Here is a 26939-nt window from a genome sequence, read left to right on the forward strand (position 1 = left end):
TTTGGTTATGTAATGTTTTTATTTGGAAGGGACAGCTATATTTTTATAACCATCTGTAAATCTCTTGATCTGAACTCTTTACTAATTGTTTCTTTCTTTCATAACTCATGTACAGATAATTTTATCTACTTGTCCAGCTTTCTGGTCCCCTACTCTTACTCTTCCCTCACCCAGGTACTCTTTTTTTATGCTACTCCTCTTGTCATCTCAGTATTGCTTTCCAAAGCCCACGGTGTTACTCCTCCACTGAAAACCCAAGGGCTCCTCCTTTGATGAGATCGAGTAGCTCTGCAGTTCTTGGTATACAGAGACATGTCCTTGTTTCCTTTCTGTGAATTTGAACATCCGTATAATGTTTAGTAAATAAGATGTACAACTTTCTGGACAAAATGAAGGTAAAGAAAGGACAGTATTGTCTGTTTGTGGGAGGAATTTTTATTGTACTTGTTGGTTAACCAAGAAAGAGGAAAATATTAGCTCAGTTCAACATGATCAGCATCTTTCTACTATTCAGAATAATCTAGCAAAGCCAGGGTTCCCATTACTGATGTAATATTTTCATTTTTGCTAAACTAACACTTCAAAATCAGCATAATTAAATATTCCTCCTTTTCATCTTCTAGTAGCCCAACCACTTTGCTTTATTATTTAACGTCATTAAACTTATCCCCCAAAGGAGTGAGACTCTGAGGATTCACAGCCATGAAAAACGAAATCACAAAAAAAAAACACACACACAAGAAAAAAAACCAACCAAACAAAACCCCCTCAACTTTTGATAACTTACCAGTCTAATAAAACAAGACCTATTGGTATATTAGGAAATAAATCCAATTACCAATGCATGTATATAGAAGGAACATCTGTGGATGCCGTTACAGAAGATGATTAGCTATTTACAAGATACACAGCAGGATGGTGTAGTAGCCAAGATCTAGGATTCAAAAACCAAATGTGTTCTCTCCACTGTAGGCAACATACAGGAATCCATCCTCATCCTTCTCCTTCTCATAAAGTTGTCCCATAGTTAAGCTTGAAGAGAAGAAAAAATGAGAAACAGCTTGTCTAAGTCATGACTGCTGCAAATGGCAAAAGTTAGAGTCTGACCTAGACAAGGATTAATAAGAGCTAAAACTTAGAAATCACTGTGTAAATCAAAATACATAAGTAAGAATATAGGAAAAGTTGCTGATTCCTGACTTCACAAAATGTTTCTGGGATATCCGCAGAGTGCCTAGATTTTTGTTATATTTGTACTTCTACACAAATGATTCCTCATTTTATTGGAAACGAGCAAATTAATATATTTCAGGTGCTGATTGATATATTGCTGATGCCATAACCAATACCAAGATCAGGAATCTGAGAGCACTTTCTCTGAATTCTTCTGTCTGTTCTAATCATTCAGTCTAAAGTTTGTCAAAGTTTAATCCTTTACAGAGTGATTCTTCAAGGTCCAGGTTGTTTGGAGGAGTAAAAGCTTTGTTTTACCTCTTGTTTAAAAAGTGGTAAAAAGTTTAAAAGTGGTAAAAAGTGGTTTAAAAGTTTAAAATAGTGTTAGCACCAAAGCATGTGGCCAAAAAAAATGCAAGCTAGATAGATTTTTTTTTTTCTCTTCAGTGGATAGAGTTTTCAATGTTTTTTCAAAGACAAACATTTTCAAACAGAATAGATGGCCATTCATAACCTCTGTAGCTGCAGTCTTTAAGAGGATATCTGATTCTGGGAGGGAGGAAGGGCACTCAATCCCCCAAGTGATTACTTGGTAAATATAAATGCTCCAGCCATCTACCTACAGATGAAATAGGCCTGTGACATCAATCAGTGGCAGAATAAGGAATCACCCTCAGCTCATTTTTTTCCTGACTTTCTAAAACTATTTGAGAAAAAAAATGATAAACTGAAAGATACAGACTCAAAGGGAGTGATCAGGAAGATGAGTATTACTTTTTTTTTTCTCAAAAGAGGAGCTGAAAAGAGTTAGAGATAGTACATTAAATAAAAGGACATGGTGAGTAGTAGACAGAATCTCTGGATGAAGAGAAGGATAGCATGAGTTAGTCATACAATATATTCTAACAGAGTATGCAATATACTCTGACTACAAGAGGAGCAGAACCATTGACCTCTGGGTTATTGTTTTTTTTTCTATTAGCTGTATATTCCAGTTTTTGTATTTTCACAGTAATATGGAAGATTCAAGGTCATATTTCTCTAGCATGTAAGAAATGCTCATTAACATGGCAAATGAGACAATGTGCCCTTTCTTTTTTTCCTGATGGCGGTGCTATTGGAAAGACAACACTTGGGCATTTCTAATATTCAAACAAACAAAGCAGTCAAAAAGGATAATCCTCAAAGTCCCTATTTGTGAATCATAAATAGAACAAAAACACACCTAGAAGGGTCCAGTTCCCTGAATGGTCTGATGCTGTTGCATACAGAAGGATTAATAATTGGGACGTGGAGCTTCTGGAGAGGGTCCAGAGAAGGGCAACCAGGATGATTAAGGGAATGGAACATCTCTCGTATGAAGAGAGGCTGAGTGAGCTGGGCCTGTTTTCTCTGGAGAAGAGACAGCTCAGAGGGGATATGATTAATATGTATAAGTTCAGGAAGGGAGAATGCAGGGAGGAAGGGGACAGGCTGTTCTCACTGGTGGCCAGCGATAGGACGAGGGGTAATGGCCACAAACTAAAGCACAAGAAGTTCTGTCTCCAGGTGAGGAGCAACTTCTTTACTGTTAGGGTAACAGAGCAGTGGAACAGGCTGCCCAGGGAGGTTGTGGAGTCTCCTACTCTGGAGGTCTTCAAAACCCGCCTGGATGCCACCCTGTGCCACATGCTCTAGGTGTGCCTGCTTGAGCAGGAAGGTTGGACTAGATGATCTGTAGAGGTCCCTTCCAACCTTAAATATTCTGAAATAAGGATAATACTGTATCTAAGCTCTGTAACATTAGTATGCCCTCTTTTTCAAATACTGTGAAAGCTGTTTTTGCATAGCAAGCTATTGTAGTAGCTCCTTCTGCTGTACATTTTCCTGCATATAGCAAGCAACCAGGGGAAGTTATTCCTATATAAAAACAACATAAGCTTCTTTCTATGCTCATTTTGCATTTGGTGTTATAGGAAAATATAAACTTAAAAAATGGTCTACAATACAGTTTCTTTGTGAGGTGAGAGAGGTAAGGTATTCTTCAGAATAATCTATCGTGTTTGCTTTTGAGCATTTAACTGCAACTTTTTAATTACTTTGATGATATAAATAATGTACAATTACACAACTTACGATATCTTAACTGCATGGCTTACCTTCTTGCCATGCAAATTAGTCATAATAATCTTTTGCAATCCTCTTTCAGCTGAGCTTGAGAACTAAAATGTGTATCAAGATCTTGAGAAAAACTACACCAGATTAAGATGTAACCAAACACCTTAAATCATCACGGGAGCCTAAGGGGCAGTGGATAGGGGAAGCGTGTTTGCTGTGCCTCAGATATGCACAAGCTTGGTGAAATGGTTCTGAATACCAAGTGAACAGCCTCTCACCTGGATTGAGGGACAGTCTTGTCTACAAACAGGAATATTGCTTTCTCAGATGGCAGTTGAATCCTCTTCCTGATGATCCACATGAACTGGGCCACAGTGATGTCAGATGGAACTAAATACTTCCTCTTGTCAATATCAACAATCTGAGATCCTGAGACCTTCTCCACTATGACCTATAAAGCACAGGTGTGAAGGTGAGGCGTTTCAGGATTGGTATAAACAGCCAATTTTGGTAAGTCACTTAAAGGCATATAACATTGAGGGGAGGGGAAAGACAAAAAGGCATGTAGACCAGAATTAAATAAGGCTTAAGATTTGCTCAACACTGTATAACCTGACTTTATAGTTACACTAAGACCTATACTTGTATGTAGTCATTCAAAACTTTCTATGTCTGAGGCTGATGATCATGTGATATAGAAATACAATATGCCTAGGATAAACTGTGATAGAAAGTGTTCACATCTTTGAGATTTAACACTTTGGAGAGGGAGAAGAAAAAAAAAAAGAGAGGGAAGGAAGAATCAGCATCTACTGAGATGCTAAGAAACATAGGCATCTTAAAAACTTTAGGTTTAAGAGTGGCTTGTCTCTGTACTAATTCCCTTAAAGATTACTGAATGAAGAGAGTCCAGGGCTTCTGTCTTCTAACTCCTGATGATAACAACAAACTGAGAAGTCTATTTAACCATATTCCTTCCTTGCCCCCTTCAGCTCTAATGAAATAATGGAAAATTCAACAAGACTGCAGCACTAATAGTTGACCAATGGCAGGTGAGCTAAGGAAATGCATTTATACAGATGATGCTCACTGAATTTGTCACTGTCCCAAAATAGAAAACCATGAAAGCCATTGTTCTGTCTTGTTATACAGAATTATATCCTGCAATTAGCATGCCTTATCCCCCTTTCAAAATGTTATATGACTAAATAAAATCCCACAATACCAAGAAAAATATAAATAGTCTTAATATAAACACCATAAACACCCTTCAAACTTAACTCTTCTCTGAACACTTTTTCAAGAAGTTCCTGGCAAAAATAAGCAGTGACTTCATAGAGAGTTCTATCAGCTTAGTCTACCATATGATCTGACACTTTACCTACTGTGCACAAATGAGAGATGCCAGAAGGATACTCAGGTGCCTTCACCTGTAGCATTTCAGTATTTACTTTTTTAAAAATCTTTTTGCATTAATTCTTGTAGCACAGTATACCATTAGCCATAACAGCATTTGAGAAACTGTCAGATAGAGGCACATACCTATTCTAGATAACTTACTGCAGTATTGAAGAAGCCATGGTATAGCTGAATATAGACAAAACTCCGATAGAATTGTACTGTGCACTGTGGTACCACAATGCAAGGTTCTAGTCCGCTGTAAACTAGGTGGTTGTTTGTTTACAGTGCTGCCCTTGGTTTTACCCGTCCAGCCTGGGTTAGTAGAATTCATCCTGCAGATGTTACTGACCTCCCACAGTCATCCAACATGCATTTCTGCCAGGCTCTATAACGCAGTATGGCAGAGAAATGGAACATAGCTGTAGTGCACTCGAATTCCACCTGGTCTGCTGCTGATGTTAGCTGAACCCCCTAGCCCATTACCAGAAATATGCTGTGCTGTCATCTTGTCTGTGTGCCTCTGCCAGGACAATCTTACATTGCCTGGCAATCCAGTAATGTATGTATTTGGTATTATCAATGGCACAATTAGAATCAGTTGTTTGGATGAAGTTATGTGATAACAGTGAAGCCATACTAATAAGTGTAGGTTTTAGCTACATATGAATGAAAGTCCAGTGGGACTCCTACATACCTCTTTGGCCCAAGAAGGCCATAAGAAAACAAAACAAAACGCCACACATCCTTACACTGCCAGACTACAGGAACATGGCTGTCCTTTTCCTTCACTAGGAGACTGGGAAAATAAAACATACCGGGACACAACAGAGATACCTAATGAAGCTCATACTTACAGCATGAGCCTTTTGTCTACTGCTTTGAAAAAAAAAGTAAAAAGACTGCCTATGTTTCCATTTTGGGATGTTTGCAGACTCTGTTTTGCAATAACATGTTTTCAGGAGACAAGAAAATTTAACTTGGACAATGCTGAATATTCTTAACTGCTATGTAGATCATAATTTTATCTTCCATGTTCTTGCTGTCATACTATGAATCACTGGATGGTATTCTCTGCTTTATGTTTTACTTTATACTTTACAAAATTAAGTAATTGACTAGCGGAAGGAAGCATGACAAGATGGCCACAAACAAAAACATAAAAAGCAGGACATATGGGAGGAAGGAGAATTAAATATTGCTTGTAGAAAGGATCTGATGCTTATGACTCTACACGCACTAGGCCTTGAAGAAAAAAAAATGCAGCATGTATGGGGAAGCAAAGCTGAGAAGAGGTTCCAGTGGTGTCATTGCTTAACTCTACCTTCCTCATTACTGCAGCATATAGTTAATACCCAAGTAAATTTACAAAATATACAATCTTATGATCCGGAGGGGGTTCTCTTTATCTTTTCTACAGCTTCCAGTACCTCTGCTTATAGAGAAAGAAATCATAAAAGCTGGCCCGTGTAAATTAATATGGGGGAATTTAGTAAAGAATGAGCATCCTGAAAGGAGGATTCAAGCCTTAACCTGTGATTAAATATAGTAATAAGTAAAACAATAGTTTTTGCTTTACTTTTTTTTTTTGTATTGTTTACTTATTGTTTTACTTATTACTATATTTAATCACAGGTTACTTGTAGTAAAACTTACATATACCTTTATCCCTTGGCTTGGGGCTTGATCCCCAGGCAAATTTAAAATAGCAGTGCTTAATGAGAATGAATTTCTTCTAACTCCCATTTTATTCTTCTAAAGGGGCCAGGCCAGAATAAAAGCAGGCTGTTCATAGGCTATCTCAGTCCATCTCAAGATGTTTGAGTCACAGAAATATCTCAAAATCCAGGTAGCCAGAAACAGCTGAGAACTGTTGAGATCTGAAGTCGCTTTGACCCATGGCACCCTGGATGGAGACTATAATCTGGAAAGCATAGAGCAGGTATTAAGTCTGAAAACACTTTTGATTATTCAGTATCAAAATATATTTGATAGCAACTACTTTGTACGAGACTAAAGTATGAAAGAGAAAATATATATCTCTCCAGACAACGGATCACATTGTAATTAAAAATTTCTTTTAGGCAGTATTTTTTGCCCATTCCTGATATTTTACCATGTTATCATTCCAATGGCTCTCTTTCCTTTAAAGTTATGAAAAAATATTCTGGACTAATGGATAACTGTGAAGATATATTGTTATTAGCATTCTACGGTCTATAAGGGAGTAGGTAGCTAGCCAAGCAGAGAAGGAAGGGAAGGATGGGATCAACTTGCCAGACTGCAGTTGGAGAAGATGCTGCTGTTGTCACAGAATTAGGTGCAACTCAACAGAGAAAGGCAAATGACAAAATAAGGTTAACGGTTCTTGTCTGGACTGTTCTATCTATTAGACTAGTTACTTTTTAAGAGATCAGATAGGCATGGAACTAACTAGTCTATGATCAGACAGGATGTGGGAAATTTTTTTGACAAGTAGGTAAGTTGAAAGGTTGAATACTTTGCTAGTTGTTGCAGAAGATAGTAAAGTGTGGTCATTTCACTGAAACACAATAGAAGGGGTTGTGAGGTAAGCAAGAAAGGTTATTCACTAATTAGAAAGTATGTAGGTAGGTATGCAGTGCAGAAAAAAAGGGGGGGGGTCATCACTCATGCAAGGAAGGCTTGCCGGAGTTCAGTGAGATAATTTTCCTTCATGCCTTTAAGTAATTTTATCTCCCTCATATAGCCACAACAGAGCATTTTAAAGGCACATAAGAATTTATCATTTTGCTTGGGCTCAGATGCAAAGGAAGTAATCAAAATGCTCAAAAAAGGCACAGGACCCCCTATTGGGGCACAGTTGTTGTTAAAAGAAACCGGGACACTGATAAACTACAAATACTTCTGGAAAGAGTTCTGGTACTCATGTTTACATGCCAGTACCACTGGGGCAGATGGAGTGCTTGGGTTACTGAAATCTTTTGGGGTACCCTCTGAACACCCAGGAGGCAGGAGAAATCTATTCAGTGGGATTTGGTGAAAGAAGAGAGAAGAGGATGGAAACAGTGGATCTTCTCTTGTGTCCAAATCCAGGATGAGGCAGACATGGTTACTCACCGGGACACGGTCAGGGTATTTGGCTCGGATTTTTGCGGACTCGACACATCTGTGCTCTGGGGACAAAACTTGCAGTTAGTCACTCCATGGCAACAGCAGGGCCTGCACCTGCGGCCAGTGCCTGCAGGACAGGAGCTGGAGCGACATGCCCCTAGAGACCCCGACTGTCTAGAAGCCACCCCGGGCACCAGGCACCTTCCGCAGTGGCCGCTCGGTCACGACGAACAGTCTCGGGCAGCTGCTGGGGCCTAGGGAGCCGTGCAGCCCCGGGAGATGGCGACGCAGGCCCGCCCTTACCCAGCGCGTGGTCCTCCTTGAACATCCACTTCATGGCGAGGCTGACGGCGGCGGCAGAGCCCGTGTGCGAGCGGCGGGAGCTCGTGCCGGGCGGCCGGGCCTGTCACAACAACAACAACAGCGGCGCGGTTCGGCGGGCGGGACTTCCGACTCCCCAGTTGCTTAGCAACCACCCGAAAAGTACTACTTCCGTTTCAGGACAGGGCGGAGGGGCGGGGTTGCTGCAGCCATGCATAGTCACGTGGGGCGGGGCTAACGCGGGCGGGCTCGTGGAGGTGCCAATAGCCTCCCGCTCAGGCGCCGGGCGATGCTGCTCATTGGCTAACGCGCTCATCCCGCCCAAGGTGCTCTGCATTGCGATAGGCGCGCTGTTCCGTCAGTCTACCGCTCTGTCTGTTGCCAGGGTGAGAGAGTCGGCTGTTGCAGTTCCGCCATGGCCGGCGTGGAGGTGTTCTCTCACCCCGCGTTCCACACGCGATACCGGGCTGGACTCTGCTCTGCCGCGGCGCTAGCGTTGCTCTTTATCGGGGCGCTCACCTACGTACCGCCGCTGCTGGTGGCCTACCGGAGCCACGGTAAGCGCCGCCGGGCCCCGCGGCAGACCCCAGCGCTGAGCCCCTCCGACAGCCCGCTCTGAGGCCCCGTAGTCTCTGCCCGCAGGTTTCTGGTTGAAGCAGAGCACCTACCTGGAGCAGCCTACCGTGCGGTTCCGCTACGAGGTGCTCTTCGTGGCCACCACTGGGCCCGAGCCGGGCAGCTTCTTGGCGTGGAGCACCTTCCCAGCGTTCAACCGGCTCCAGGAGGAACGGCTGCGCGTCCCCCTCTTGTCGGTAGGCCTGGCCGAGGCGGACCTGGGCACTGGTCGCTGATGGGAGCGGTACCCCTCAGCAGGCCGAGGAGACTTTGACTCTGAGTGCTGTCACTAGGAGACGGCTGCTCCTTCTTTTTACTGCCTCACGGTGGACTTGATCTGGATAGGGAAATTTTAATCAGTCCTCTGAGGACATGGACACACTGGTGTCCTTGCAGCCAAGACTCATGCAAAGGAACAGCCCACAGGTGCCATCAAAGCGCAGCTGGTCAGGGTGCTATATTGTGTGGCATAAAGGCAAGGGGCAAGTTCATGGCCATCAGTCACAGTTGCTAGAGGAGTGCTAAGACTTACTATGTGGCATGCAAGAAAGATGGTCAGAATGACATAGGTCTTTGAAGAGGCTGACAAGTTTTTCCTCGCTGGGGAGTATGTTGAACCTTGTATAGTAAACTCAATGCAGACATCTTGCTTGGCTCTAAAGCCTTGTCTTTAAAGTCAAGTGGCTTTTCATTGTTTTGTTGTTATAATTTTAATAATGCAGCTTATTTATTTTAAGTTTCTTTACTATGTTGGCATGTTATGGTTGTGGAAATCTGAGTATTGAATCTTCAAATGCACTTTTTTAAGGCAAGAACTGTTAAACTGCTATTGTTTCTTTTAGACGAGAGAAGAAGACAAAAATCAAGATGGGAAAATGGATCAGTTGCATTTTAAGTTGGAGCTTCCATTACAATCTACGGAATATGTAGTTGGTGTTCAGCTGATTCTGATCTTTTCTTACCAACTTCACGTGAGCATATTTATGATTTTATTTGTTGTGACACTTAAGCCCACTGTAATATTCCAGTAGCAATTACGCAAAGGATAAAAGAACCCTTACACATTTGAAATTGGTATCCAGAAGATTTAACTTAACAATACTTAATTGTCTTCTATAGTGTTCAGTAATAATGCAGTTTAGGTCACTTCTTTCTAATTTAGTTCAGTGCTTTGACAGTGAAGGTGACAGAGCTCTGGTAAAGGGTGCCAAAAGAGGTGGTGGAATCTCCTTCTCTGGAACTATTCAGAACCCACTGGGATGCAATCCTAGTGCCACATGCTCTAGGTGACCCTGCATTTGCAGGGGAGTTGGACTAGATGATCTCTAAAGGTCCCTTCCAACTTTAATGGTTCTTTGATAATAGGTTCCATTAGAGTATTGATCTGTTTTAATCCTTCTTCCTTTAGAGTTTTGTTCTGTTTTAAGGTGTGTGTTCTTTTGGTCTCTAATGTGGCTTACGTGGGTGTGATGGCATCAGAACATATCCAAGAATTTTGCAGTTCTTGTTTTTTTCTTTTTTTTTAATACTGCTGTGCACATGACATAGACAGTTTTCTGAAATGGACAGGCAAGTTACTGCAGCAATCTAAAAATCTTAAGCTTTGTTTATTTAGCAATTCTTGAACTAATGGTAATTATCTACCAGGATCTTTTGTACATCATAGATGTGAGGGGGAAGAAGGGTAGAGTGGCCAGAAGATAGAGGTCTTGTCTAGCAGGGAGGTTGGAGGATGCAATAGCAGCAGCAGAACTGTGGCTCTCTTGAATGGCAAAGTGTTGAAAACATGGTTCCATTAATACCTAGGGCAGTGGGTGAAACCCTAGCACACAAAAACCCCATGGATGGTTCTGAAGGGAACAACATAAACAAGTTTTCCTACAGAGTTCAGGTTTAGTTTAGCCAAGGTACTTTACCTGATTGCAGATGGACAAGCTTAGCAAACATAGTGATGTGGTGTAAAGTACATTATTAAGCTTCTGAGGCTCAGAGGCTAGCAATCATAACTTTGTTATGTATGGAAGTCTTTGGTCAGTGGTTAATATTTATGGAAGGTTCAGATATTCACATTGCCTTTGTTTTACAAAAAAAAAAAAAGTTAAAATTTTCCTTCAGACTGAGGAGTCAATGAGGGCTAAGGCATTTCCTTCTGTGGCGCTTATTGCAGGGCAGGAATCCTTATTTGGCTTTGATGGATGAAAGTTTGAGTGTGTCTCCCCAGTAAGTTTGTTTAATCATCTTACTACTTTTTACGTGTTACAGCAAAAGACATGTCCAGTCTTTTTGTCATTTGCTACAAATTGTTGTACCTCAGTGAATGACCTGAGGATTTTTTTTATGAGGTTGGTTAGCTAACAACTAATTTGCTTAAAACAAATGAAAACAAACAAAAAACCCTTCTCTAGGGGTCTCAAAAAACTCTTTCTCTAGAATGATGTGATGATCTGAAACTTGGAAATTTATAAAATTCATGCAGAAAGTCTATAGGTACAAAGCAACTAAAATGTTTGTTTCCCTAAATTCTCTTCTCTCATGTTCACTGTTTCAGAGGATGTCAACATTTGTGATGCAGAGCATGGCTTTCCTTCAGTTTTTTTCTCCTCTACCAGGGTCTCGTCTCTATGTGAATGGAGACCTGAAACTAAACCAGAGGCAATTACTTAACCATTGTGGACTGGATACCAGATACAATGTGAGAAAATTTGGTTTTCTTCCCTAAGTTATCCTCTCTATTTTTGTAGCATCATAGATGACACCCTAACTACTTATACCTAGAGCAGATGTTTGTCTTGTCTTTAAAGGCATGATTACTTTGTGTAACAAACTCAGTACAATTGCTTTCTGGACAAGCAGCCAAATAATGCATGTATTTTCCTATGGTAACAGGTGTCTGTGATCAATGGCACAAGTCCTTTTGCCAGTGACTATGATCTAACAAACATCGTTGCAGCGTATCAAGATAGAAATGGTAAGCCAGAACGTGTAGCTGCTACTTTCAGGACAGCAGTAGCAAACTGCAGTTTATGAGGATTTGATTCTGTATTAAGAAGGAAAAGCCCCTTAACCTGGAAATATTCTTTGTTTGTTGTAGTAACAACAATCTTGTCAAATCCCAACCCTGTTTGGATGATTGGAAGAGCAGCAGACACACCATTTATCATTAATGCCACTATTCACTACCCAGTGGAAGTTATTATATATCCTTTGTAAAATGTAACATAACCAGATAGCATTATGCAGACCTTAAAATACAGGCCAAATGAATAGCACTATCCTTTTTTTTTTTAATTATTTTCCGTAAACTTACTAATCTTCCCGTATTAGCTAACCATACACTTAGTAATTTCAGATTTGTTCACGTATCTGTCCTTCTATGTTGCAGATACAGTTGCATGTCTTTCCCACTGTCTGCATCCTTGGGATGGTTCTGCTTGAACAAATGCTTGCCACCTTTCTCTAGAGAGAGGGAGCTTGTGTTTCTTTTCAGCCTTCTTAAACTGTCCTTTACATCAATTTATTAGCCATTTATAGTGAATATCATCAGTAAATCTTGCTTTGCTTGAACACCTGCGGTCTCAGTCTGTCAAGGATGCCCCTGACCAAACTTGATATTCTGGTTTCTGACCTAAAATAAGTTATTTGGACTCTGTATGTGAAACAACCCCACCAGATATTACTACCTGCATTGGCCCCCTCTGATGTGGTACACGTACAGAAAGAGCTGAACATTTTACTGCAGTGTAATTCTTTGTTCATTACATTCTTTACTCAGTTTTTCAAATAAGAACAAGCCTGTGTTTAGAAGACGCTGTATACACCACGCCTCTCATCAGATTTGCTTACCTGCCTACTTTCTGGTAAGCCAGGGACAAAATAGACAGAATTAATTCTGATGTTTTCTTGGTCAGACATTTTATTGCAACTTCTGTTGTGTATTGTAATAAAAGACTTTTTGAGGTTTCATTGCCTCAAAGTCTTTTCAGCTGACATCTAACCTATTTTATGCTGTTTTGCCTCAAGGGTTCTTTAGTTTAGTTATTGTGTAGTAGTATCAGAAGCTTCTCAATTAATGTTCCTTGACTTTCTTTAAGTATCAGCCGGGATTTTGGGAGATGATTAAATTTGCTTGGATCCAGTATGTCAGCATCCTACTTATATTTCTTTGGGTGTTTGGTAGGGTTAAAATATTTGTGTTCCAGAATCAGGTGTTGAGTACAACTCCAATATCACCGCTTCTGCCAGTGTCTCCACTGTTGACCTACAAACCACACCAGTCCTGAAGAGATGCTTGAAAAAGCTTCAAAGAAATGCAGTGCAAAAATGCATGTCTACTTTTATTCTGTATACAATTCTTTTTACTTAAGGACAGTGTAAGTATGATCTGCAAATATTTGGTTCTTTCTTTGACAGTAATTCTTTCTTCCCACTTCCCAGCCCCCCTTTCTCTTTGTATCCATTCGTATATTTCTAAGGGAACACTGCTTTGGGATTGCCATTTTTAATATTTTGGACAGTTAAAGACCAACTGAATACTTTCTGTAAGCGTTTCAAAAAGCTGTAGAAATCAATTCAGCCTTGCTTAGTCTAGCTAAAAGACAAAGACTGAAAATGGTATATTAACGTTTTTGCTCCCTTGTAAATAAAGGAACTGCTGAGCTTAAAGAGAGTTACGCTGCCTGTTTGTATGTGTGCTCATTTGCACTATGAAAGGAAAGAAGCCAGTGAAAAAAGACTGGAGAGAATGGAAGGATTCCATTCTCCAATCCATCCAATGGAACCTTATTCTCAATAAGGTTGAGATGGAATTATATCTACACTTCTCTAGCTAGTGGCTTACCAATTTAATTTGTTAAATGATGGATAAAGTCAAAGTTGATATGAGAAACTGGGTCACAGGTGATAGTATCTGGACACTTTGTGCAGTCATTTGTTAGTTGTATTACTATTGTAGCACTAGACCATAATTGTTAGAAGAAGATTAGTAGTTACTTAGAAGATTAGTAATTAATTGAAAAAAGTGAACAAAAAATTGAACTTCAGAAAAATGAATTAGCTTATTTTCTTTTTCTGAGCTTATTCTTTACACCACAAAAACTTAAAAGGAAAAGCAATAGAATTTAAGTTTTGTTTTAAGAGATAATCCTAATAAAAAGTGTTAGGGAGGGAGGAAGTGTAAGGCAATTCTAGATGACTATTAACAAAAATACTTAGTGTCTCTGTTTTTCTTGAGTTCTTAAGATATATTTCAATTATTAAATGTGGAAGAACAACAAACAACTTGAAAGCAGAACTCCATCTCCTGAACATGGCCCTTTGGAATTGAACATCCTAGCAGTTTGCAAACCTTCCTCTTTTTTAATTTTAATTTTAATTTTAATTTTATTTTTTTTATTTTTCCCCCCTCCTTCTCTTGCAAAATAGGCAGCTTTTCTTGAACTTCTGTTTCTACATATTTAAACATAGAAATCTTGCAGCTTGCATTTCTTCCAGCCATTATCTGCGGGATGGATTCTAATGTATTCTGCAATGTAAATTAAATATTAATGTGGGGAATGATGTGTTGGCTATTCAGTACACTTTTGTGCTTGTGAAACATTTTTAAGGAGCATTCACTGCTTCTTAGTGTGAAGCCTCCAATTTGCTTTTGTGTGAGGGTGTTTGTGTGTGTGTGTGCTTTATTTATTTTCGACTGTCTGTGATAGCTTAGTGCTATTGATAATAGATTTTGTATCAGACTGCATAGTGTCTAAGCAACTGTCTCCTTCATTTTAGTGTTTCTAGGCACTACTTTGGGTATATGAAGGAGCCTGTTAACTTGGATCTGCAGTAGTACCCTAAGCTGAGGTACCCTGGTTCTGCAGTAGTCCCAGCTCTCTCTTCCCTTGCAGTGCTGTTAATGCTTGTATGACTGTTAGTTAATTCATGGACCTCACTCATTATGATGATTCACTCTACCAAGTATAGGAAATTTGTCTTCAATGAGGTATATTCTCTGAATTGATTTGGTAGATGTCTGCACAAGCATTAGAATGGGAATAAGAAAGGGATGGCCAGGTTAGCCATTGAACCCTATCTTAGAGGTCTGAGCTGCTGTTGGTCTGTTATGAATCTTATTTTTTAAAAGGACAAGTTGAGCAGAAACCTGCTGGAGCTAGCAACTGGGAAGAGACTAATGCCAGAAAATGGCAACAATAATAATGGAAGGTTCCATTATCTCTCCCCTGCTGTTTCTTGGGGAAGTCTAATTTATCACAACTTGGTATGGAATGAAAGAATTCATCGAATGCACATAAGTAGTAGTGGAATAGATCTGGTTCAGGAAGTATAAAGGAAAATATATACTAAATTCTGTTTTTCTTTTTGGAAAACTGGAAAAGATCTTTTGGAAAGATCTGGAGAACTGGAAAAGATCTATAGTAGTTAAGGAAAATATACAAAAATCTGTTTTTCTGTTTGGAAAACTGGAAAAGATCTTCTACAGTAATTATTTAAAAAAAAAGAGAGAGAGAGAACTATGTAAATAAAAGAGCGCGATCAGAAACAGTTAAATCCTTAGTGGTGACCTAAAGCAATCTTCAAGTTTATTTCTTTTGAAAGAAAAGCATTTTACTACTGGGTCTAATAAGAACATGGTATAAAAAGAGCAGTATGTGGCAGTAGAAAGGAAAAGAACTGTTTGGAGTACCTTTTTTGTGGTAACTTCCTGTATCACTGACACTTAGCGTCCTTCTTGGCAGGTCAGCCTCTAACCAGCATGTCAGTTGGGCAGTGTTTAAATTAGTAAAAACAAACAAACAAAGTCCAACAGGTTGTGATGATCTTCAGTTGCCTCTTTCTGTTATGAAAACTGACCCTATTATTTCATATCCTTTACCCAATGAAAGATCCTTGATATCTTTGGATTGTGTCTGTAACTGTTCTAATCAAAATGTTCAGAAAAAGGTGGGTAGTTATTGAGGTTAGTGTTTAGACAGAAAAGTATGAAGGTGACTGTGCACGCACAAAGTGGCGTTTTACTACTTTAAGTAGCAAGGTAATAAAAATAGTAGGTGCAGTTTAATGTTTGTAGTGGGAAGCTGAAGTACTATAAAAAATAACACCTATATTCTTGAGATTCTTACTACAGCTGACGTATCTTTAAGAAGCAGGAGTTGGTTTTGGAAGGCTCTGTATGAGACTCTTAAGTTACTTTGGCTTGCTAAACAACAATAAATGAAAAGATTAAAAACAAAACACAGTGATCTTCCATGTGCTGGTATCCCAGAGCATAAGCTAATGTCTGCAGATTGAGGAAGGACACACGGGAAAGTCAAGAATAACAAGAGTTCTGGAAATGTTTGCATGAGAGACAAAATAAGCAGTGGCTTAGAAGTCAAAAGGTACTGTTTCATCCCGTACCTAATAAAAGCGGGAGCAAGAATGCTTGGAATGCAAAGAGTTTGCCTCAGGGTGAAGGCTGCAAACTTAAAAAAGAAAGCAGAGCCTTCCTGATGCCTCTGTTTGTTTCTTGCCCATTACCACAATGCGGTTGTGGCCCTAGGGTCCGTTCCCATCCTACCCGTTTGGCGTGGGGCCTGGCCGCTGCAGCCCCCGCGCTCTTGGGCCCCACGGCTGAGTGCGCCGGGGGGCGCCGGCCCGGGCGCTGGCCCACGCGCTGCGGCTGGAGGCTCCGCGGCCGCTCCGGGACCTGTCCCGCGCTCGCGGGGGCTGCGCGGGCGGGGGGCGGGGGCGGCCCCTGCCAGGCGGCTGCTGTGCCCGGGGATGCTCCGGGGGCGCGGGGCGGACCGGCTCCTTCCTGCGCCCCTCCCGCTGCCCCGGCGCCTCGGCCACGTCTGAAAGCGGCTCATTGTGTGGGCAGCAGCTGGAGCCGCGGCGGCGCGGGAGCGCGGCGGGAAGGTACGGCCGGGGCGGGGGGCAGGCCCGCAGTTAGCGGCATCCCGTGTGCTCACGAGCAGACCTTTATTTCGTTTCTGAGCGAGGGTGCTCATCCGCCCTTGTGCCGGCCTCCAAGGCACGGTGTTGTTCGGACGCCGTGCCCCTGACGGTGCTTCCAACGGGCCCCGCTCCCCACCTGGTCTTTCCTCAAGCTGCAGTCGGCTGTTGGTAAAACTGAATTTGTTGAAAAAATAATCTTTTATTTATTATTTTCCCAATATAATATGCCTGAATGGAGTTAAAGTGTTTGGGTAAAGGCTGTTTACTAGCACGGAGCTGCAAAGCCAGGTGCTGCAGAGAGAGCATTTCCTGCCGTTTTGGGAAATTCATTCACCGAGAGAACGGTCTCTACCGTCACTATTACTTGTTTCTAGGTGAATGAGACATGTACGATAAAAGAGTTTATCAACAATTTTTACGTGTGATGTTTGCTTCAGTGGAGCACTGCACAGCACCCTCGACATGGGCGTGCTCAGATTTTCAATTTTAAGACAGAGTTGTATCAGAGCAGGCAGTTTCTGAAGGAAGTGAATAACATTCAGTTGCTCTGTCTCTGTCCTCCAATTTTCACTATGCTTAAAAAAAGCTGAAATTTCCTATAGAAGTTGCAAATGAGCATTCCTTACCTGTTGTACCATATTTCTAGTAGGTAAAAACATTCTGTGATCCTTTTAGCTGCACCATATGGAAAAGTCAGTATTGTAGAACCAGTGCTTGATTCTGTCTTTTGTTCAAGTTGGACAAATTTAGTTTCTGTAATTCCAAACAGTTTGGGCTAAAAAGAAAAGGAAAAAAAAATATAGCCCTAAATCCTTCATAAGTTTCGTGCTCATATCATGAAATCTATGGTGCATTTCATTATACTGTAAAATAATTAAGCTTGATGTGCAAGCCCTTCACCTGGAAGTGCCTCCTGTAGTCTTGCTTTCCACTGAACTGTAAAAAGGAGGATGTTTTCGAAAGCTAATCGGCATCAACAGTGAAATGGTGTAATGTAAGAACTGAAAATAGTGGGTTGTAGTACCATATACAGGACTTTTATTATTTTCATTACCATTTCTCCATTAGGTTAAAAATAATTAAATGAGCAGTTCTTTCAACTATGTATCTGTAAACAACTATGGGAAATACCTTTCAGTCTCTTTGAAACATGAATAGTTGCAGCATGTACTTTTTTTTTCTATTTTTTTTCTATTGAAATCTAATCCACATAGCGTTAGCAATACAGTAAGCTTTTGTCCTATGAGGATGTGTCATTTCTAGTTGTGAATGAACATTGGAAAACATTTTGTGAACCACGTGATTTCTAGTAAGAGTTATTGGTAATATTAGTGTGCATTTTACTTGGCCCTACTGCTTTTTTTTTTTCAGAAATCATTCCACTGGTTTTTTTTTTTTATTTATTTTTTTCAAGTGTGAGTGGTGAGAATTTTTATCTTTACTCTGTCATGAGCAAACTTCTCTGTAAGGTACACTAGACTTTCTGATGATTCTTGCTCTTTTTTATCAACAGATGTGCAAACATTTTGCTATTAATTCTAGACAAGATATGATACCATCAACTTTTTCACAGTCAGTATTGAGGTGGACCTTGGCTAGTTACAAGAACGTAAATAATGCTTGCATTCAACACCAATGATTGCTGAAACAGTATTTAGTGACAAGCATATGGGAGAAAATAATTTCCAGCTCTAGAAAGGCTGAGCATAATATAGTGCTTTTGTTGTTGTTGTTGTTGTTTTAAGTAAAATAGATCAATTCTGGGGAAAAAAAAGACTTTGTATTTCAACATGTTGTGGAAGTTTAATTTCTACATAATCTATAAAGAGATTTGGGACGTTTTGCTTTAAAAGTGCTGCATAAATACAACAAGAAACCTGTTTTAATTAAAGTGTATTGGATTTTTCTTCTCACATGCAAAGTGTCTAGGGGAGATGTTGACAAAGATAACTAATATTCAATTACTCTGAAGTCCTTGAGGGTTAGTGGATACTAGCGGGGAGGGGAAAGGAGAGGAACAAGTACTTGTAATTCTTCTCATTTTTCACCTCTTTGCTTCATTCCAATTAGACTTTTCAGCTTAGAGCAACAGACTCAAGCATGTTGAGGGAGTCTTTTATCTCTGTCTTTGCCCAGATCTCAAAAACAGCCCATATTTCTTTCCATTTCTAATGTTATGCATTCTCTCTTTGCAGTCTTTTTAGTGTCCTGGAGCAAGTGAGCAGTATCCTATCAAGATCTCACTCTTTTGAGCACTGCAGTTCATTTTTGTTAATTGACTAGATCTCTTCCAGTTGAATTCTGTACTGAAAAGGTTACTTAACAATTATGCTGGTTAATGCTGAACTGCAAAGATATGGCTTGACTCCATCATTCCTTGTCTTACCTAACAAATAAAAATCCCTGAAATTAGGAGCTAAGTGATCATTCTGTTCACAATTTATTTCTTCTTTCTTCTATTTCTTTTTTTTTTTTTTTTTTTTCGGTCATACTGTGTCTGAAAATTTTTCTGTTTAGATGGTTAGTTTTAAGGCATCAGTACTGCTGTCCACTGTGTATCAGTACAGTGCTTAGTATCTTACTGATTGAAAGTATATAACTTGTTGTACTGTGCCCAGTCCTTTGGGACGTCGTAACACCTTTCCATCTGAGCAATTTTAAGTGACAAAGAAAATCATCACTTTGTTGTTTACTTTATGTAATTACTTTTGTTTGCACAATATGTGAGAATAGTCAGTTGAGAGCTGCCCCAGGGTTCATCTAGTCTAAGATTGTGTTTCCGGTATTATCAGACAACCCAGTGACTGAACTTGATTCAGTATTGTCACCCGAAATGTACATGTGGAGGCTTTTCAGATCACATTCAGAAGATTTGCATTAGAAGAAATCATTCTGCCCCATGAATTCTTTAAAATTAAAGACTTTAATTATTCTCATGTCTGCCAGAGCTCTCCTAAAGAAGTGCTGTTTAAAAAGAAGAAAAAAAAAAGTAGCATTGCATGCATTATACTTAGAAATATCATTTTGTATCAAAGTATGTATTGTCATACCAGCAAGTGCATTGATATATAAACTTTTCAGATGAGATATGTGCAAGGTTTTGGAGTGCTTGATGAGACAACTGGTTGGACGTTCCTTTCGCTGTCTTTTTGCCTCAGCCTTGCTCACCATGCTGGTTCTCTGGCTTCCTGGGTTAGCAAAGAGCTATTTGCTAGCCGTGTTGGTCATGGAGGTGGCAGTGAGGTGGCTGCAGTGCTTGGCCATCCAGGATCTGCACGCTTCCTGCCTGCTGTGGAGCCTGGGGCTGGTGCCACTACAGGAAATGCTGCTGGTGAACTCCTGGGAGGAAGGCAGCCAGCAAGCAGGAGCAGGCCCCTGGCCCATGCTAAGGGGGCTGGTGGGCTTGGGGCAGAACGCTGGCAGAGTTAGTGGCCAAACAGAGTAAAACAAGTTGAATGCTACTGTTTTGTCTAGTAGCTTTATTTACATTTTGGCATATTACCCCCTCTGTGCTAAAAGAGTGAGCTTGCCTAAGAGCACCCCCTGGTGAATCCTTTGATGAAGTTGACTGAGGATCAAAAGAAGCAGTCTTCATCACTAGGTGCTGTCCCTCATGAATAAGGCATAATAGTGTAATTTATTCAGTAAATTTGTAATAAATAGGTATTTAACATCTTTACGTTCAGGTGATTCTTCAGGCTTTTCAGGAGCTCTCTGCTCAAGTTATCATTTGTTAAAAATTATAAGTTATTAAGCTTTTTTACTATATTACACACTAAAGGAGTATAGGTTCAGTCTGGTTTGAAAGCACCTTATCTAAAGAATTCCATTGCTGATGTTTAAAGGGTATTTCCATGAAAATAAAGTCACGTACACCCAATAAGAGACCTGTGGGTATAAAAGGCATTACTTGTAGGAACTGTATGTGTACTTGGCCTCATGTGCAGAAACACTCCAGGATAATAGGTGGTGCATTTTGTTTTTTTGTTTTGTAGTTTTTGTAATTATTTTTTTTTGTGAGTGATGCCTGCATGTGTGCACATTCCTTAAAAAAACAATGTAAGTTTCCCAAAAGACTGCAAGATAAGCCTTGCATGCTTAAAATAATTGACAGCTTTATTTCTGTATCATGCTTTTTCTTGTAGTTTATGTAGTATTGAAGAGATTCTTATCTGCAGTCATTTTACATACTATTTATAGTGCTTATGTTGGGCAGATTGTTTCAGAAACAAGTTACTGCTGTTAACTAGATTTTCTTTGGTGCAGTATTATCTGCAAGGGCACTTTGTTGAGAGCAAGTAGAAGTCCAAAAAGCAGGCAATGCAGATGTGAATTGAAGAAAAAAGAAAAGACTCTTCGTTTGATTTGTACGTGTTTATAGGTTTCTGCCGCATTCACCATGCCCCTGTGCAATAAGGTGTAAAGAACAGGTACAGTTTGTATTTAGGAGAGCAGTCTTGATGGCAGTGAAGCAGCAGTTTTCTGTGACTAAAGTACAACCATATTAATTATTTTTAAAAGCATTATTGGATCTCTAAAAGAGATTTTTATTTGTCTTATTATACAAAAATTGTGTTGTTTCATCTATTTAGCTGTTCTCGTTTGGACTCTGTAGGCCTGACAGTTAGTTGTATACTTCTGTAATATGATGAGTGATGCATCAGACTAGAGTGACTTGTCATAGGAGAAATTTAATATAAAAGTCCATGTAAATAAATTGCATGATGTGGTTGTGCAGTAGGTGGTCAAAAGATTAAAAGACCCATGTGAGTGTATTCTGTTGGCAGCCATTGTCAGGGGCTTCTCCTTGGTCTAATTTCTTCATTTTTCTTCTCTTCTCTGTACTAGCTCCTGCACTGGTCTATTTCTTGCTGAATTGTCTCAAGGCCTGAAAGGTAGCTTAATAAAAAAAGTGAATATATATATATGTGTGTGTGTGTGTATGTGTATATATATATATATTTTTTTTTTTTGAGCTGACAGATTGAAAGAGCTTAGCAGAGTATTTGATAAACGTTAAGGAACATGAGGAAAAACTAAGCAAGCTGGGCCTCTTTAGCCTGTAGAAGAAAAGATTTAAAGGGAATCTAATCAACACGCACAAATATGTCAGGGGAGAAGGTAAAGAGGATGGGGCCAAATTCTCATTGTTGGGGTAAGGGATAGGGGGATCTACCTGGGGTGGAACAAGGGGTAGGGCTGGAAGAGAGCTAACATCACTCCAGTCTTCAAAGAGGGCCGGAGGTAGGAGCTGGGCAAGTACAGCCTGGTCAGCCTCACCTCCATCCCTGGTAGGGTGATGGAGCAGCTCATCCTAGAGAGCATCTCTAGGCATGTCAAGGAAAAGGAGGTGATTAGGAGTAGTCAGCATGGATTCACCAAGGGGAAGTCATGTCTGACGAACCTAATAGCCTTCTATGATGGGATGACTGGCCAGCTGGATGAGAGACGTGGATGTTGTCTACCTTGACTTCAGCAAGGCTTTCGTCACCATCTCCCATAATATCCTCCTAGGAAAGCTCCGGGAGTGTGATCTGGATGAGTGCACAGTGAGGTGGATTGAGAACTGCCTGGATGGCAGAGCCCAGATAAATGGTAATAAAAGGTGACAAATGGGGCCGAGTCCAGTTGGAGGTCTGTGGACAGTGGTGTCCCACAGAGATCAATACTGGGCCCAGTGCTGTTCAACCTGTTCATCAATGACCTGGGCGAGTGCACTGAGTGCAACCTGAGCAAGTTTGCAGATGATACCAAGCTGGGTGGAGTGGCCGACACTCCGGAGGGATGTACTACCATCCAGAGGGACCTGGACAGGCTGGAGAGTTGGGCAGAGAGGTTCAACAAGGGCAAGTGTAGGGTCCTGCACCTGGGGAGGAATAACCCCGGACATCAGTACAGATTAGGGGTCGACCTGCTGGAAAGCAGCTCCACGGAGAGGGACCTGGGAGTCCTGGTTGATACCAAGTTAACCATGAGTCAGCAGTGTGCCCTCGTGGCCAAGAAGGCCAATGGGATCCTGGCCTGCATCTGGAGGAGTGTTGCCAGCAGGTCAAGGGAGGGGATCCTGCCCCTCTACTCAGCTCTGGTGAGGCCGCATCTGGAATATTATGTGCAATTCGGGGCTCCTCAGTATAGGAGGGATGTGGAGCTTCTAGAGAGGGTCCAGCAGAGGGCAACAAAGATGATAAAGGGACTGGAACATCGCTCCTACGAGGAGAGACCGAGTGAGTTGGGCCTTTTTTCTCTGGAGAAGAGAAGGCTGAGAGGGGATCTGATTAATATGTATAAGTACATGAAGGGGGAATGTAGGGAGGAAGAGGCCAAGCTCTTCTCAGTGGTGGTCACTGACAGGACAAGGGGTAATGGGCATAAGCTGAAACACAGGAAGTTTCATCTCGAGGTGAGGAGGAACTTCTTTACTGTGAGGGTGGCTGAGTCCTGGAACAGGCTGCCTCGGAGGGTTGTGGAGTCTCCTTCTCTGGAGGTCTTCCAAACCTGCCTGGATGCCACCCTGTGCCATGTGCTCTAGGTGTCTGTGCTCGAGCAGGAAGGTTGGACTAGATGATCTCTAGAGGCCCCTTCCAACCTTAATCATTCTGTGATTCTGTAATGGGTATAAATTGAATGAGAGAAAAAATCTCATCTCTTATGAGATATGAAGAAGAATTTGTTTACTTTAAGAGTGACAGAGCACTGGAACAGGCTTCCCAAAGAGGTGGTGGAGTCTCCTTTGGAGATGTTCAAAACCTGCCTGGATGTCATCCTGTGCCACCTACTCTAGGTGTCCCCGCCTGAACAAGGCGGGTGGACTATGTAATCTCTGGAGGTCCCTTCCAACCTCAACCATTCTGTGATTATGACTGTGCAAGGAAGGGATGAGACAGGTGACACGAAAGGGAGGGCACCGGTCTCATTCTGAGAGGTACTTTTGCAGTCACATGGCATGGATATTTCCACAATGTTAATGAAAATGTCGAACCACTGGGGAAAAAGGCCCTGCCTCAGTTGTCGGCGCAACCACAGAATCCTGGCAGTCTTGGGAGTAAAAAGCCCTTCTCATGTGCTTGTATATCCCTGCTCTATAACCCTGTAGTTCAGTGACTTATATTTACTCCTTTTGTTCCTTAGCTCATATTTCTGTTATCTTAGAAACACAAGTTTACTAACAAAATTGTATCATGTTCATATAAGATACTGAGAATATGTTTCTTTATATCTTGATGTAATATTTAGGTAGCAGAAAGAACTGAACCCATTTCTACCATCTCTTTCATTTGACCACTTCTTTTAGCTTCTAGTACTTGTGAATAGTGTTTTTCATGTTCGTAACTGCTAAGAACTTAATACATTTGTTTTGTTAAATGGGTTTATATCCATATCCACTAGTCTACATGGTTTACTTTTAATAGAACCCAGAGTGTGTTAATATATTTACCTTTCTATTGTAACAAGAAAGCTGTTTAAATTCAATTAGATGGCAAATGCTTATACATAAAGCACTCAAGCTGATATTCATACATAAGATTTTTTTTTTTTTTGCATTGTATTGTGTCTGTTAGCTTACATACTGCCTACAAGTGCACTGGCTATTGCGGCTTGCACCTTCCTAAGAGGTAGGTGTTCCAAACTGCTGCTACAATATTGTAAGGTGTGCATGTGGTTTGAACTTTGGCTTTGAAGTCAACACAGCTCCTATTTTGATTAACATGCCTAAGACTCTCCACACAGGGTAGTTCTAGTTTACAAGCGGGTTATTCCTTATATGCTGCCTCAGAGCAGTCATTTTTGGGGTATACGTTCTCCAGGTCAGAGATATACCTGCCAGTAGCTTGTTCCGTAGAACATATGTATACAGATGCTGCTTCATGTTGCAGGTTTTTGCCCACCTTTTCCTGTATTGAAAATGGTGGATTTTACACAGTCACCAGTTAGTGTTGTGCCCTATTGTCACTACAGGGAACAATTTTCCCATTTGATGAAAGAATGATTTTTATTTCAGTAGCCACAGTTAGTAATATTCCTGTACACTTCTTTTATGGGTTAGGCACCCTTGTGTTTCTCGGTTGAAACTGAAATCTTGTGGAAAGACTCTGAAAAACAAATCTCTGTGTCAGCATCCCCCAGAATTGAAGTTGAGGCTACTGAGCATTTTTTAAGATTTTTTTTTCTCTACTATTGAGCAGCAACAACACAAGAGTTCCTTCAGCATCAAACATTTGCTCCGACCTTGTGATTCTAAGTGCCTCTGTCATCTTGCTGCTGTGAGTCTTGTTCTTTCTGTTTTCAATTCCTCACATCTGCAGATGCTCAGTGTCCAGGGCTACTAAGTTAAGGAACCAAGTAATGCCAAGTGCATGCATAAATACTTAAAGAGGGGGCTTACTAATATGTGAATTCGTATTGTGTAGCTTTTACTACTGTTATGCCATAGCAACAACTATTTGCCAACAATTTCCTTTTCTTTTTCAGCTTTTTTAATTGTTTTTCCTCAGTGACAATGGCAAGGATTCGGATTGCTAGCGCAATTGTAATACTTTTTGTTATGGCTCAGACTGGCTTCTTACTCTTCATGTATGCCCGGCAGAGTAGTTTCATGCCTCAATCAGAAGAAAAACCATCTCAAGTCCACATCCTCATTCTCTCCTCCTGGCGATCAGGATCTTCTTTTGTTGGTCAGCTTTTCAGCCAGCACCCCAGTGTCTTCTATCTGATGGAACCTGCGTGGCATGTGTGGGTCACGATGTACCAGAGCAGTGCCAAAGTCTTGCACATGGCTGTGCGGGACTTAGTCAGATCTGTCTTTCTGTGTGATATGTCTGTGTTTGATGCCTACATGCCTTGGAAAAGAAACTTATCCGATCTCTTTCAGTGGGCAGTGAGTCGGGCTCTGTGTTCGGTTCCTGCTTGTGACTCTTTTCAACGTACGGACATAACCAGTGAAATGGCATGCAAGACCCTATGTGGCCGATACCCATTCAGCAAGGTGGAGGAAGCCTGCAAGACCTACAGCCACGTTGTCATCAAGGAGGTCCGGTTCTTTGACTTGAAGGTTCTCTACCCGCTTCTCACCGACCCCTCTCTGAACCTCAAAATTATTCACTTGGTCCGTGACCCCAGGGCAGTTGTCAAGTCCCGAGAACAATCAGTCAAAGCATTAGCCCGTGACAATGGAATTGTTTTGAGTACCAATGGCACTAAAGTAGAGGACACCAAATATAAAGTAATGCAAGAAATCTGTAGAAGTCATGTTCAGATTTATGAAACAGCTACTTTTAAACCCCCTAATTTCCTTAAAAATCGCTATTTAATGATCCGTTTTGAAGATTTGGTAAGAGATCCTTTGTCAGAAATCTCAGAAATGTATAAATTTGCAGACCTTAGACTGACCCCCACACTCAAAAGCTGGATCTATAATATCACACATGGACAGGGACCAGGAAAAAAAAAAGAAGCCTTCAAAATCACATCCCGAGATGCAGTTAATGTTTCCCAGGCCTGGAGGAATGTTCTTTCCTTTCAGAAAATTAAGAAAGTACAGGAGGTTTGCAAAGGTGCTATAAACATGCTTGGTTATCAACTAGTGGATTCAGAAAAAGAACAAAGGGATCTGTCGTTGGATTTAGTATTGCCAAGACGACAAAACCAATTCAGCTGGTTATCATTTAATCCAAAGAACTAAGACATTATTACTCAAAGAGATTGGGGGCGAAGTGGGGGAGGGAGCAGGAAGTATTTATAGTGTAGTTTATAGGTAATTGGAAAATACTTGTGTGCTGAAATTATCTTACTGTCTCCTGTTTTTCCAAATGATATATATATATATAACATATATATACATATTTTGAATTTCTTGCACTCAAGAATGCAGCAAAACACATATCAGATTACAGAATTACAGACCATCTGTGCTGTACTCATTGTTTTTAAGAATATAATTTAAATATTTCTGTTAAAAGATGAGTTAACAGAGGTTTCTTTTTTGTTGTTGTTAATTGATAATAGTTCAAATCTGTAGCAGAAACAGTAGAAACTTGTTTTTGCCACTTCCAGAATCATGCGACAACTTGTGTTTTAAATCTCTTTTGCAGTTGTGCATTTTTTTAGACCTCTCAACATTCTTAATTTCAGCATAAAAGTTCTCCAAGAGATGGAAGAACTGCAGTGGTCAAATTGTAAAAGGTTTGAACAGTCATTTATTGGTAGGTTGCTTACTACTTTGTCGTGGAAGATTTCTCAGCCAGACTTCGAATGTGACACTGTTACAGAGCACTATCGTGGAGTAGAGAAAGGGGAAGGACGGGAAGAAA

General features: G+C 40.7%; 3 protein-coding genes across 6 annotated transcripts; 2 read left to right on the forward strand and 1 right to left on the reverse strand.

Moving 5' to 3' along the window:
• Positions 1 to 432: 432 nt before the first annotated feature.
• On the reverse strand, positions 433 to 8189 carry GABARAPL2 (GABA type A receptor associated protein like 2). The gene is made up of 4 exons (XM_026039569.1): positions 8065 to 8189; positions 7768 to 7823; positions 3549 to 3721; positions 433 to 1032 (listed from the first exon to the last, which is right to left on the reverse strand). Exons 1-4 carry the CDS (start codon positions 8096 to 8098, stop codon positions 942 to 944), a joined length of 354 nt encoding a protein of 117 aa, XP_025895354.1. The 5' UTR covers positions 8099 to 8189; the 3' UTR covers positions 433 to 941.
• A 268-nt stretch (positions 8190 to 8457) lies between these two features.
• On the forward strand, positions 8458 to 13304 carry TMEM231 (transmembrane protein 231). Of its 2 annotated transcripts, XM_026039574.1 has the most exons (7): positions 8458 to 8639; positions 8725 to 8894; positions 9540 to 9668; positions 11246 to 11389; positions 11584 to 11665; positions 11789 to 11894; positions 12788 to 13036. In XM_026039574.1, exons 1-7 carry the CDS (start codon positions 8498 to 8500, stop codon positions 12975 to 12977), a joined length of 963 nt encoding a protein of 320 aa, XP_025895359.1. In that variant the 5' UTR covers positions 8458 to 8497; the 3' UTR covers positions 12978 to 13036. The 2 variants fall into 2 exon arrangements, with proteins under 2 accessions (XP_025895359.1, XP_025895360.1); XM_026039575.1 differs by lacking the exon at positions 11789 to 11894 and having other exon boundaries at positions 12897 to 13304.
• On the forward strand, positions 13021 to 26330 carry LOC112947477 (carbohydrate sulfotransferase 5-like). 3 transcript variants are annotated; one of them, XM_026039571.1, is made up of 3 exons: positions 13052 to 13067; positions 24816 to 24893; positions 25102 to 26330. In XM_026039571.1, exon 3 carries the CDS (start codon positions 25130 to 25132, stop codon positions 26309 to 26311), a length of 1182 nt encoding a protein of 393 aa, XP_025895356.1. In that variant the 5' UTR covers positions 13052 to 13067; positions 24816 to 24893; positions 25102 to 25129; the 3' UTR covers positions 26312 to 26330. The 3 variants fall into 3 exon arrangements, with proteins under 3 accessions (XP_025895357.1, XP_025895356.1, XP_025895355.1); XM_026039572.1 differs by lacking the exon at positions 24816 to 24893 and having other exon boundaries at positions 13021 to 13067; XM_026039570.1 differs by lacking the exons at positions 13052 to 13067; positions 24816 to 24893 and adding an exon at positions 16783 to 16800.
• Positions 26331 to 26939: the final 609 nt, after the last annotated feature.

This window comes from Nothoprocta perdicaria, unplaced genomic scaffold (genome assembly GCF_003342845.1).
Source record: "Nothoprocta perdicaria isolate Ctin4 unplaced genomic scaffold, notPer1 scaffold_234, whole genome shotgun sequence".
Taxonomy (NCBI): Eukaryota; Metazoa; Chordata; class Aves; order Tinamiformes; family Tinamidae; genus Nothoprocta; species Nothoprocta perdicaria.

Coding starts and splice junctions, on each gene's coding strand:
- GABARAPL2 (XM_026039569.1), bottom strand. CDS start 8,098: ATGAAGTGGATGTTCAAGGAGGACCACGCGCTGG. Junction 7,824..8,064: donor CAAGGAGGACCACGCGCTGG/GTAAGGGCGGGC, acceptor TTTTGTCCCCAG/AGCACAGATGTGTCGAGTCC. Junction 3,722..7,767: donor AATACCCTGACCGTGTCCCG/GTGAGTAACCAT, acceptor TGTGCTTTATAG/GTCATAGTGGAGAAGGTCTC.
- TMEM231 (XM_026039574.1), top strand. CDS start 8,498: ATGGCCGGCGTGGAGGTGTTCTCTCACCCCGCGTTCCACACGCGATAC. Junction 9,669..11,245: donor TCTTTTCTTACCAACTTCAC/GTGAGCATATTT, acceptor TCACTGTTTCAG/AGGATGTCAACATTTGTGAT. Junction 11,895..12,787: donor TACCCAGTGGAAGTTATTAT/ATATCCTTTGTA, acceptor GACTTTCTTTAA/GTATCAGCCGGGATTTTGGG.
- LOC112947477 (XM_026039572.1), top strand. CDS start 25,130: ATGGCAAGGATTCGGATTGCTAGCGCAATTGTAATACTTTTTGTTATG.